This window comes from Notothenia rossii (assembly GCF_949606895.1).
Source record: "Notothenia rossii genome assembly, chromosome: 3".
Classification (NCBI taxonomy): domain Eukaryota; kingdom Metazoa; phylum Chordata; class Actinopteri; order Perciformes; family Nototheniidae; genus Notothenia; species Notothenia rossii.
Window position 1 is genome coordinate 34,101,466 of NC_136901.1, and position 12,140 is coordinate 34,113,605.

Sequence of the window (12,140 nt, forward strand, 5' to 3'; positions counted from 1 at the left end):
TAACTGATTTATTGGTTCCAAATCAGACCAATGAAAGACATTTGGAAATGTTACCGTTTCTGAAACTCATGGAAAATCATGTGTGGATTTAAATAATTTTTTTGTTAGTTTGTATATTTAAAATCAGGAAAGATTAACTACATTTTTTTGCAGTTTAATTGGTTAAAGAATGAGTTTGAATCTTTTCCATCCTAAGTTACAGTCCATAAACTACCTTTATGAATTGGGGCATAATGTAGGTTTACATGAACTTTAACCCTAGCGTTGAGTAACTTTATGGTTTCTCTGACTGATTATAGGCTTTTTAACATATGTGGGATTGGAAGGTGCAACCCTCAAAATAAAGGGGACTGCAAATTACAGGCTCACCTGCATCCAGAACTCGCCCGGGCCTGTCACGGCAGATCTTCCCACCTCCACGAAGAAGAAGTTTTCTGAATGGCCGCAGCGCCGGACGTTCATCAGCTGCAGCACAACGGCAGCAGCATCAGAGTTGAGCTTGACGAAGTTGACCGTCTTGTCAGTCAGGCAAAGGCGGTAGATGCCCACCAAGTTCTTGGCTTGACCCAGGCCTTTGGGCCACACCTTCACCTGCCACACCTCTTTGAATGCAGGACCAGGATTGGGTATTCCATAGTCCCCACCTTCTTCGCTGTCAGTGTGGTTCTTACCTTAAAAGACACAGAAAAGAAATAAGAGGTCAAAAGGTTGTTTTAAGGTAAAAAAAAAAGGAGGATACGACTTGATAGGAAAAAACAGAAGGTAATACATTGTTATGGAGGATGAGGAAAACTTGCTACAGTTAAACACTGACGTGACCTTCGTGCATCTGTGAACACCAGGTGAAACCGCCACTATGTACCTTTTGGTGGGGGCCAGGAGCCCCCATTATGTAAGATCTGCTGATATTGTGCTTTCCATAGATTTTTAAACCCGATCTGAGTTCATACAGAGCATGCAGGAGCTTGTGAAACCTGCCAACTGTACCTGCAGGCTCCATACATTGGGTTTCATTTCTCAGCTTCACACACACACATCCTAACACACTAGCTCAGGTACCAGCGTTGAAAAATGAAACTGTTGACAACTAAAGCCACTCACAAAAACGATGACTATGAAAGGAGAGCAACCGTTGTGGAAAAACGTAACTTGGAAAATGCTTAATAAGAGAATCTTCTCCAAAACCTAAGCAAACAATGCCAAGAAACCTAAGAGCAGAGCACTTAATACGCTCCTCAAAATCCTTTTTCAAGACCTACTGTACCGACAATAAACTGGCTTTGTAAACTAATAAAATCTTGTGTCTTTTAGTGGGAGAACAAGCAGTCTATTCACCCTTTGTGTTTCTGTATTCAGACAGTAGTGAATTACTGAGGCGAGGAAATGCAGGGGAGAAAGCTCTCGGTGAGATTTGATCCGGGGCTGGTAGGAGCCAAACAAAAGCCTTGGACTTACTTACTACAACACTTAGCCCCTGTTTTGTGTTTTAAGTCACCTTATTATTCACAGATCTAAAGCAGGCACCCAGAAAATTACCTTAATACATGCTGTGCACCTCATTGTTGGCAGCTATTGACACCGCCTCTGAATATATCACAGATTTACCTCTAAGGTCTTTAACTTGCTGCTACAAGGAACCTCACACGTGTTCGCTCAAAGACCCAGAATTGCAGGAATGCCATGATGCAATGTGATAGAATCATTATTTTTCTTCAAGGACCCACCCTAAATTGTTTTCTAAACATAGTCCCTTTCCCACTGTGAACCACATTTTCTGAGAAACAGTTGGTATGGCAGGTTGGGTATGTCTGAACATGATACAAGTTTACAACAATCAATCAACGTTCTGAAAAGCCTGAGGAAAATAAGCTTCACAATGATGCCTTCAGGAACAAGATGTTCTTTGTACAATAATGAGCACCTGCTTTATTAAAACTCACATCTGGCAAATTGAAATATTGAAGACTTATTTTTGACAATTTACTGAGTGACGAATCATATATGTTCACAAAGTCTGAGTGATAGTCTAAATTAAGCAATCATTTGTGGCCCAATTATGCTAATCACAGTGCACCCTGACTCAATTACAAACGCAGTATGATTGTATGTCTGCATGCGTTTGTTCTTCTTTTCCCATGCCTCTGCAGCAAACTTTACAATGGCAACCATATGTAGACAAGAAGCATGCACAGTGGAGGCCATATATACGCAGATCTTCCACTGTGACAAATATTCTCCAAGAAACATTTGTACTTATTGCAAAAGTAGGGCGGGGAAGTCTGACGTGTCTTCCTTTGGTTCACTTCCCCAAAATTGAAGGATCGCAACTTGAAAGAGACTTAGAATAGATGTTTTGTTGAAAACCGTGGAGGCTGTGGCTGTGTGGCTGTGCGTGTGTGGAGGCTCTCCCCCTATATTAGATGACTCACTCAAGGCCATGCATGGCTGTTTCATGCACTGCTTCTCTCTGTGTGCAAGGAGCCCCGTATGCCTTCTCGATTTAGATTTACAGGAAGGGATGGTTTGGGGATTTTTCAGTCGGGATCGAGGGAACATAGATTGAAAGAGATATCAGTGGGAAAGAATGTCCTTTAAAAAGAATCTCAAAGGAGGGAAAGTTAATTTTAGTATGGCTTGGATTATAAAATATAATCACAGGCTTTATTTTCTCTCAAATTAAACTTTCTAGGCCTCTGTTTCTTGAGACTTCGAATGCGGTGCAGCATTCCTGTTCAAGAGCCGTTCAACATGTCTTTAGGAGAGCAAAAGTGCCTTGTTTGTTTTGAGTACAGTCAAGTCTTAAACTTTAGCTGTGCCCTTGACATCACTTCTACACCAACACACACCCCTTGATCTCAGGGCCACTCAGGCTGCACGCACTTATTGAGGGAAGCACTGAAAACCTTTAAGAGCTTTTCCCAGACTCCTACAGGGGTGCAGCGTGAATTCCCCCTATTGAACGGATCACAGACCTTTCTTCATGGTTACATAACGCTATGGTCGATCCTACATGGAGCCGTATGAATTATAGATCGCTGCTGGCTGTGCTCCGGGGGACCTGCATGTCAGCGTGGTACTCAGCGGATGTGGTTGTTTAGAGCGTTGTACTTTTTCCCCCTCCTCTTAGCACGAAGAGGTTATTAACAGGGCAGCGTTTGCCGCCCCTATAGGACATAATGAACCCTTAGAAACAACACAGACACACACACACACAATGCCCCTGAGCAGGTGATGAATCCAAGGACTGAAGAACATGAAAGCAAACGCAAGGGGAGGTAATAAAGCATCTGCGTCGAGCTTGCTGGTTGAATAAGGGCGATGCGTGTGGAAAAACAGTCGAGCACCCTTCAAACAACCTTGAATACGCAAGTATATCAGGTCAAAGAGTTAATTAAAGATGACTTATTCCAAAGTTGTTTTCCAGTTTTAGCAACCTGAAAACAACTTACACTGGCTTATTCATGCATCGGTTTTTTACTCCACTTTCGCCACGACCACACATGAAACTTTCAGTCTCCGCGCGCCTCGCGAATGGTAACCTACACGACCAACACTGCCCTCTATTCATGCCGTATATTTGCTACGCTCAAGCTGCCTCCCTTGAGAACCTATGTCAAAAAGAGGACATCATCTAACCTAATTTTTAAAACTGGGATGTTACTGTACGTGGGAGTTTCATGCCGTCGAGGCGGCTCCATGTCTCTTTTGCTTTGTATCATGCTTTAGGGGAGTATGTGTGTTGAGGGCGGTGATATTTACCCCCGGGGCTACCAGGTGCCTGCTGGGATATCGACTACTCCTCCCCGAGTGACAAGCTGATTATTGTTGGATATCACATCAAATCTAAGAAAGTAGGTCTTCCATAAGGGTCTTGGGGGCCCTGTGGGTTGTATCAGCAAGAACAGGATAAGGGGTTTTGTTATTGTAACACTGGGTGGGATTGTAGTTATCCAAGATGAAGTTTAAAAATCCAAATAAGCAAACATTTAGATACTAAAACAATACCAAAGTATAGATTTTACGAAAATGCAACTACTTTAGACACGTGTCAATGTAGATTTTGTATTATACACCCATGTATCCATCTGTATTTAATCCCTTTCTGTAAAGAAAGATTTGCTTGGGGAAATAAAACACTTGAGGGATTGAAATGTATTGCAAAATTCAAAATAAAATCCCTCTTCTTAGTTAGCTAATGCAGCCTGTAAATCAGGGAAACTACTCTGGCAATATACCGTCTGGCTCTCAGGTTCTGTTTCAAGTTTTCTGACCTCATTGCCCTAGCATGCTGTGCTGCGCCATAACACCGCAAAACAAAACTTCTGAGGACTAAAACCCAATTTTCTTCCCCCCATCTTAGCCACTGTGCCCCCTTACATCACCCCCACCGCTGCCATACCAGGTTACCAGATAGGAGACAGCTGTGGACTTTTTGTCTTCACATGCATGTGGTAGAGGAAAAGAGTGAGCCACCCTGCAGTTAAAAGCAGTTGGGCTAATCTGTCGCTCCCATGTGTGCCCATTTTCCTCTTTTTAAACTCCTCAACTTCCTATCTTTTCATCCGTCTCTACCATCTGTAATCCCCCCTATCTGGGCCCACACTCGGGGACACAATGCCTCCCCGACACCAGCATCTGCCTGAGGTTCATTTCACATGTGGTTCCTGTTTGAGGAGCGCACACACACACACACACGAGCATGAAAATATCGGTGACTCATCCAAGGTTTGCTGTCCCTAGGACAAGACGCATGAAAAAGCTCCATGAAAGTGCAGCTCTCGTAAAATCACCAAACTGGCAGTCATCTTGAACTTTGCTGGCGAGTCTGGCTCAGAGAAAGTAAACAAAAATGTATCTGCAAACTCAGAACAAGCAAAGATGCCTCAGTTAACAAGCAAATGTGTTTTGAGGAACTTAACTTCCAAAATAGTACGCCTTTTTTAAACAAGACGTGGCTTTGAAAAACTGTCGAGTAAGATTCTCCTTGCACAAATCTTCCAAAGCAGTTCAATTGAATTTGGGAATTAAATCATTCAGGAATTTGTTCTGGTCTTCTCGGAGAGCGGCCTCTCCAACTTTCTGTTTCAACATAAAGTATTCTTATGTACGAAGTAAGAACGCAAAAGAACAGTAATTGAGGGAATGTTGAAATATACAGTTGCACATCAATACTATTCCTATACATGTACTAGGGCTGCTCAATTAAATCGTATTTTAAATCGCAATTACGATTATGGCTTGCAACGATTACGAAAACAACGTAATCGAAATAAAAAGATTATACTTTTATTATTATTTCTATTTTTATTTATTAATTGTTTTGTTTTTCAGTTGAATTATACTTAAAGTTCAGGGTAATCAACTGTTAAAAACATACTGTTTACATTTTTTTTCCCAATAAATTGATGTTTTCAAAGTAAATGGATAATCGTTTTTAATAATCGTGATATCAATTATTGACCAAAATAATCGAGATTATGATTTTTGCCATAATCGAGTAGCCCTAACATGTACACATACTGGAGCACTTGCCCATGTACCCTTATGCAGTTGTATATACTGTTACTGTACACATTTAGACACTATCTGCCTAGCCATACTTAATAATAGCTATGCCTAGGGTCATGCTAACATGAATTCCACTCTTAATATATCAGGCTTATTTTGAAATTCTGAAGAAAAAAGTACAGTTTGATATATAATCTATGAGGAATCTATGGATTGTTTACTAGGACAGAGTGTGCGTCCAAAGGAAATAAGAAACTCCAACTGTTCAATACCCTGTATACATTCCTCAGAGTTAAGATGTAAAAAACAAATGTTTCAAACCACCGTTGCCTTATTTTAATGGAAAACTCCTGGATTTTCATTCAACACACAGAAAGGGTCCTCTTACATTTCAAAAGTGTATGTTCTTACGTTTAGCATTTGAGATAAATGGGATTGACAGGAGGCATCGTACATCTCGGGAGGCACTGGTGTTACAGTACAGTAATCAATGCACTATCTGCATTGTATCCCCCGAGGAGTAGCAAGCCAGATAATGAGGACGGTTTTCACCCATGTGTCTTTCTAATGCATTCGCTGTGTGTCTGATAAAACCCAGCTCATGAACTCGCTGACCTCCACTATGACAGAGGTAATGGTCCAGTATCAACCGACAGCAATCAATACGGCTCGCTATAAAAGGTTACCATGCATTTAAAGCCCCAGGGTTTTATCCTGCTCAACATATGGGCGCTCATTGACCGAATGGATCTTGGATCCTGGCCATGTTATGCTGTCGATCAAACCGGAGCACTTAATATACGGGTGAAGCTCAAGGCTATTTCAGACTCACAATGTCTCTCTGTGACGCTGCATCACAAACAAGCCGGAGCTGGCCAGCTTGTCGTGTTAAATGAAATTAAAGGGTGTTAATGTGCGCAAACTATTTATGCAGAGGAAATAATTTGTGGCAGCTCACAACTCTTGCGCCTGGATTGGAAGAATATATGAGTGAAGGGAAGACTTGCTAAAAAAAATAAGGCCACAGGTCATTTTCTGAACTCAAGATTGCATGTTTTCCTCCTGGGACTCTGTCATTTCTGACTTTGTTAGCACACAGGATCTGCCAGGCCACCAGTGGCTGACCCTCGAGACAATAATTACCACCTAATTAGGGAGATGAGCGGTGCTTAAGCACGGCTTAACGTTTAATCGCTCACCGCTGGTGGGATCTATATCTCATTGGTCGAAGCATCCGAACAACAATTCAGGATAAGAACCACTCCAGTCTGCTAATGAGGCTTTTTATACACTGTTCCAATGTGCTTGAATCAATTCAGATTTGAGGGGTTCCGCAACAGTGCCATTTACTGCATTTGGTAAGTGGTACTTACAAGAGTGTCAAAAACGACCACATCACAGATCTGACTGAAAACTTTGAAGGGAATACTGCTCACATTGAGGTTTGTGGATCAGCATGAATATCCATATTGTTGTATTTGGAAACAGATCTTGTTTCTCAGATGTCATTTTTGTGGGAGCTTTGAACATGGAAAACTAAATTCCAGAGGGTTACTGTACTGCTGTGATGTCAACAAACCTCCATCGGAGAAGATATACGTGCTCTTGGTTAACGTTGCAATTTATGATCCTTTTTATGACCACTTAAAGCCAATGATTGTTTGAAAGAATAATGGTTTATTCATTTGTGTTGCTTTGTGCATCTCAGTTGAAGACAAACAGATAGAGTTAGTTTGTCTAAAACTAACATTTAATCTTGTTATGGAGCTGCAACCAATAATTATTTCGCTGATGTTTCATCTTTTTGATCATTTTGGTGAATCACGTGTGTCTTTGTCTTTTCCATCAGATGTACAAAACACAAAAGATGTTCTTGGTAAACAACCGCACCAATTAAACCATTATCAGAATGATTGTAGACCAATTTGTTGCGGCCATGATTTAATGTTGCTGCTGTAATAAAAGCAGCCTTTCTGCACGTATGGGTGTTTCTCCCTTGTTTAGTGCCACTGGCTCCAAAGTTTGACTCCGCCATATTGTTTTATTGAGGTCAACAACAATTCTGGGGTGGTGCCTGAGCTGCGGGACAATTTTCCTGGCAATCGTCGCCTGTGGGCCGCGCCACCGCCCGTTCCATCGAGGTTAAGCCTTTACACACTCGACTGACTCCTAATAGTTGAGTAAATAGCTGCCCGCAAGCCTGATACTGTACTCGCTGCCCGAAAGGGTCTTACTGGACTCAGCTGAACAAATAACTGAGATCCTTATATCGGCCTGCACGGCAGCTGGCTTGTGTTTGTGTAATTACCACAGGCTTGAGAGGAGGCTGGGTAATATTGGACGGTTCCCCGGCTGCTTTAGGTGGGTTTCCCAGGACCAGAGCACTATATGGCAGCCTGGGTGGGTACAGTATTTATTGTGCTTTCACAACAGAGGAACGTCTTGCTGTGGAGACTCAAAGATTCCAATCTTCATCCCATGACTTTGATTCCAGCTTTTTTTACGAGCTGATAGGCAGGTATCAATTTGAGGGAGTGGAAAATATGTGGAAGCACAGTGCAGCATCTCTTGGCTCGGTGCCCTTTCTTAATCTGCAAGGTTGTGAATTCTTTAGTTTCCCCATTGGGACAAGTGGAGGACAAACACTCGACAGTAGTTGGAGTGACCGTGTTGGTAGACGAGGCGGTGGGGTGTGGAGGTTCCATAAACACAAAGGCACCGACGACTTTAAACCGTGTATGAGCTGCACATACCAGAGGAGGGTTATTACAGTCAGGAATCCTGACACCGTTCAGCGCGCGCGCGCGTGCGTGCGTGCGTGCGTGTGTGTGTGTGTGTTTAAGCTATTTTCGCACTGCAGGTTTAGGCAGCATGACCCTACCCCTCTTACGAAACTCTTCCTATGCAAGCCTGGATCATGTGTGGCCTAGTTTTTTTTGTTCATAAGAGGAGAAACTGAGCGAACTGCAGCACATACCACAAGAAAAGGCCTGCCAACGAGCTGGTTTACACAGCAGCTCGGCCGCAGCGCTTTGTCACTGTCAAGGTAGGGTGATTTACAAGAGGAACCCAACACTTTAGGCGACAAAAGAAGGAGAAGAGTAGTTGCAGTGCGTCACACCGGACCTGTCATTTCAAAGACAGCGAAAGCATCGTTGGGATTTTGAGGCAGCCCGTTGAATGTTTCCCTTGGAAGGCCGTTCACCTGCTGAGCTGCAGCCCGAATCTGTACATCTGACCTTTACACACAAGCACTTTATAGATTAGATTGCTTGCACTATGGAGACACCCTAACCCTTTTTTGGAGGGGGGTGTAAAAAAGGTTGCAGAGTTAGTTTCTCACAATTCCCTAGGCCCGAACATCTGTCTATTCACTCTAACGTCTCGCGGGAACTCGACAAATACTTGGGAAGAGTGGGTGGAAGACACACAAACACACGGAGCCAGTTGTGTTAGAGCAACAGGGGGAGGCGCAGCGTTGACACCAATTCCAAATCTGCAGAGGCAACACTGGATTCCACTTATGCAACTTTCTGGAAGAGCTCTCCTTGAATTAAAGTCGAATTATTATACACATCGATTAGATCATTCAATCAAAAATAATGTGTAAAAATGAGCTTCTCCTTAAGGAATCATGCAAAAGCACCACTTTTAAATCGTGTGTGTAGCAGAAATGTGTCCATATATTTCTTGAAAATAGGTAATTCAGCATTTTCTTTTTTTTTTATCTTAGTCAACTTAGAGGGGGAAGCCCAACTTTTTGGAGCCCCAAAATCAACCCCATGCGTCTTTACTTTGGAATAACTTGCTCTCACTTGATTTTAAATGAAAAACAAGATTAGTTAAGACATCAGAATATGCAATATCCTTTCCTCAGGTGTTTTATGTAACAGAGGGAGAAGGTCATGTGCACCTTGAACCCGTATCTGTTGTGGCCTGTCTGCTCTCTCTCTCTCTCTCACAGAGGCTAACAGGTGATATGAAATTGCCCTGCTCACCAATTTTTGCTCTGACAGCTTTGTTGACACAAGATGCTGATATACTGTTTGAAAAAAATCTATATGGGTGTTTTTAAAAAGGGGGGTGAGTTGATTATTGCAGATGTCTAGCATGCAAACGAGAGACAGGTTAAGCTGCTTAATAGTAGTACTAGTCAATCAGGAATTAAATGTTAAATGAAGGACTAAGGTTGACAGGTGCATGTGCTTCAGTGTCACAACCTTTGGGACATTTCTCTGCTCCTCTGGGATCAATGCCTGATGTAATATTGCAGTGTCAGCGGGGCATGCAAACCAAACAAGAGGGCAGGGTGTGTTTGAGTTGGGAAAGCTTGCACACAGATAAGGCCCACAGAGAGAGAGACCCTAAAAAGTCTAGGAGTAAACATCTAGCCTGACACTAGCATGATAAGGACTGCTGGGGAGGATGAGCTCCACAGTGAGGCTCAAAGGCACATTCCACTCAGAGGTCATATGCAGACACCTAGGACCTGTTCTAAAAGTATAAAGCACCTTTACATTCTAAGGTAATGGGAGTGCAGCTCAGGTCACAAACTATGTAAACTTGGCTTGGCAAGCTGTAATGATTATTTAAACAACCCTTGCACACTATCCCAAGAATGAAACATGTCAGGATCTGCAGTGCAGCTCTGCAGGCATTGCCACGTTCCCCCTTCCATGCACAGCCTCATACAGTATTAAGTGTGTGTGTGAGTGTGTGTGTGAATGACTTACTTTTGCACTGCAGCTCCACCATGGCCTGGTACCACTCGTCCTGGTCCGCCTCGCTCTCCGCGGCGATGGCGAAGCTCTCGGCCCGGGTGTAGAGCACTATCATGTGCTTGTTCTTGGAGTCGGCCCGCTTGTTTATGTTGAAGCATGTCTCCAGAGCCAGTGCTTTCTTCGGGACGGGGGCCTTGCCGCGGAATTTCTTCTCGCTCTCGTAGTACTCCAGGCGGGCCGGGCCGCGCTCCGAAGCGGCGCGGAGGACGAAGTACCGCCGGTGCATGGACTTCTGCTTGCGGAGATAGCCGCTCTTACGCACATCCTCGGTGCTCTGGATCTCGCCCGCTTGTTGGCTCTCCATAACTACCGACATCATGTTATTTCTCTCTGAAAAAAACAAACTATTTTTTAAGTTTAGAATGATAATTCATCCGCTCCCCTCCCTCTCTCACACATCAACGCAGGCATGTGAAAGAGGGGAGGCTGGGGTCGGGTCGCTGCTACTAATAGTCCCGCCGGTTGAACCTGAACCAGGGGGCTGCAGTTGCGGTTAGTTCCCCCCTTTTCAAGCTTGTTCTTCTGGGTGTTTTTCTCTCCGGCCGGTGCAAGTTTTCCTCACAGCCGAGCACATGCGGCACAGTTCGGCGCGCAGCTCCCCCTACTCTCCACTACTACTACTAATACTACGACTACTACTGCTGCTGCTCCAAGAGGTTTAATCCCATGTAGTGCACATTACACAGCACAGAGTCCATCCTGTCGGTCTGTCTGCGTCTGCGTCTGCGTCTCCCTCTGTGTGTCTGTTCCCCCACCCCTGCTGTCCTGCTCCGGTCTTCTTGTTGCTGTTGAGCAGCTACCGTGGAGCAGCAGGACTGTCACTCAGCGCTGTACTAGTATACTGGGTCCTCGGTGCGTTCAAGGACCGATCCCGAGCTCAGAAAGCAGAGCTCCCGACGTTTCATTCGTGCATTCCTGTGCTCCAAATCCGGATTTGTGACAGATAGATGAAATCACTGAAAGTAACTATACTGAAGATTTCTACAGTAATATAATGTATAATAGTAGAACATAATAAACCAATTTATAGAATAAAAGAATAATAATAATCACTGAATAAATAGTTGAAAGTGATTGAATGAAAATATAAATAAGTCAGGTTAAATTACTTCATGGGGAAAGTGTTTATGCAGGTGCTTTCTGACATAATTAGAATAAGAAACTGAAATCTTATTAAACCCTTTAAAGTGACTTTTATACTGTATAATTCCATATATTTGTGTTGTTGTATTTCACTTAATTTCAGACAACTTGCTGAAACACAGCTTTATTTTTTAGTAAAATGCAAAAAGTGAGCACAACCTGACATCCAGTAATAAATAACCTTGTAATCCTTTTATAATTGAATAACTATTTAATAACGCTTTCATATTAATACTCCTGATTTTTTTTTACATATGTATATTTTTAAATGGTTTGAGCAGTCTATGTGATCTTATATCTTGTGTAATTTCTTTGTACTTATTTTACTTTTTGCAATTTTCATTTAATTTGTGTCTTTTTTTTAATACTTTCTTGGGCTGTTATAACGTCAATGTATCTGTGTGTTTTTCCCCCACAAGTTCACTCAACCAAGAAGCAATATTTCCCACAGCACGTGAAGGCAGCACGGCTTGCAGTGTGTGTGGAGTAAGATTTCACTGTTGGCTTTAACACGAGTCCATCCTGTTCTATTTATTGTAGAAATCCCCCTCTGTCCTGTATTCATTTATATTATATAACAATTCAACTTTCAAATCGCCCTGGTGTTTTCTGAATATTTACATTTTCTACATTTAACGCAGCAGGAGGTCGCATTTAAACACATTTTAAATCTAGGTTACCAGTGCACCATTCAATACAATGGTGCTT

At 42.8% G+C, this 12,140-nt stretch overlaps 1 protein-coding gene across 1 annotated transcript in view; it reads right to left on the reverse strand.

The window, feature by feature from the left end:
- The window catches only part of LOC307034323 (insulin receptor substrate 1-B), a 48,184-nt gene extending 37,067 nt beyond the window's left edge, over window positions 1-11,117 (reverse strand). Inside the window, exons 1-2 of the mRNA XM_079673104.1 lie at window positions 10,242-11,117; window positions 370-671 (exon numbers count right to left, since the gene is read on the reverse strand). Of these exons, the coding sequence (XP_079529230.1) occupies window positions 370-671; window positions 10,242-10,608 (669 nt within the window). The 5' untranslated portion in view covers window positions 10,609-11,117. The remainder of the gene's footprint in view (window positions 1-369; window positions 672-10,241) is intronic.
- Window positions 11,118-12,140: the final 1,023 nt, after the last annotated feature.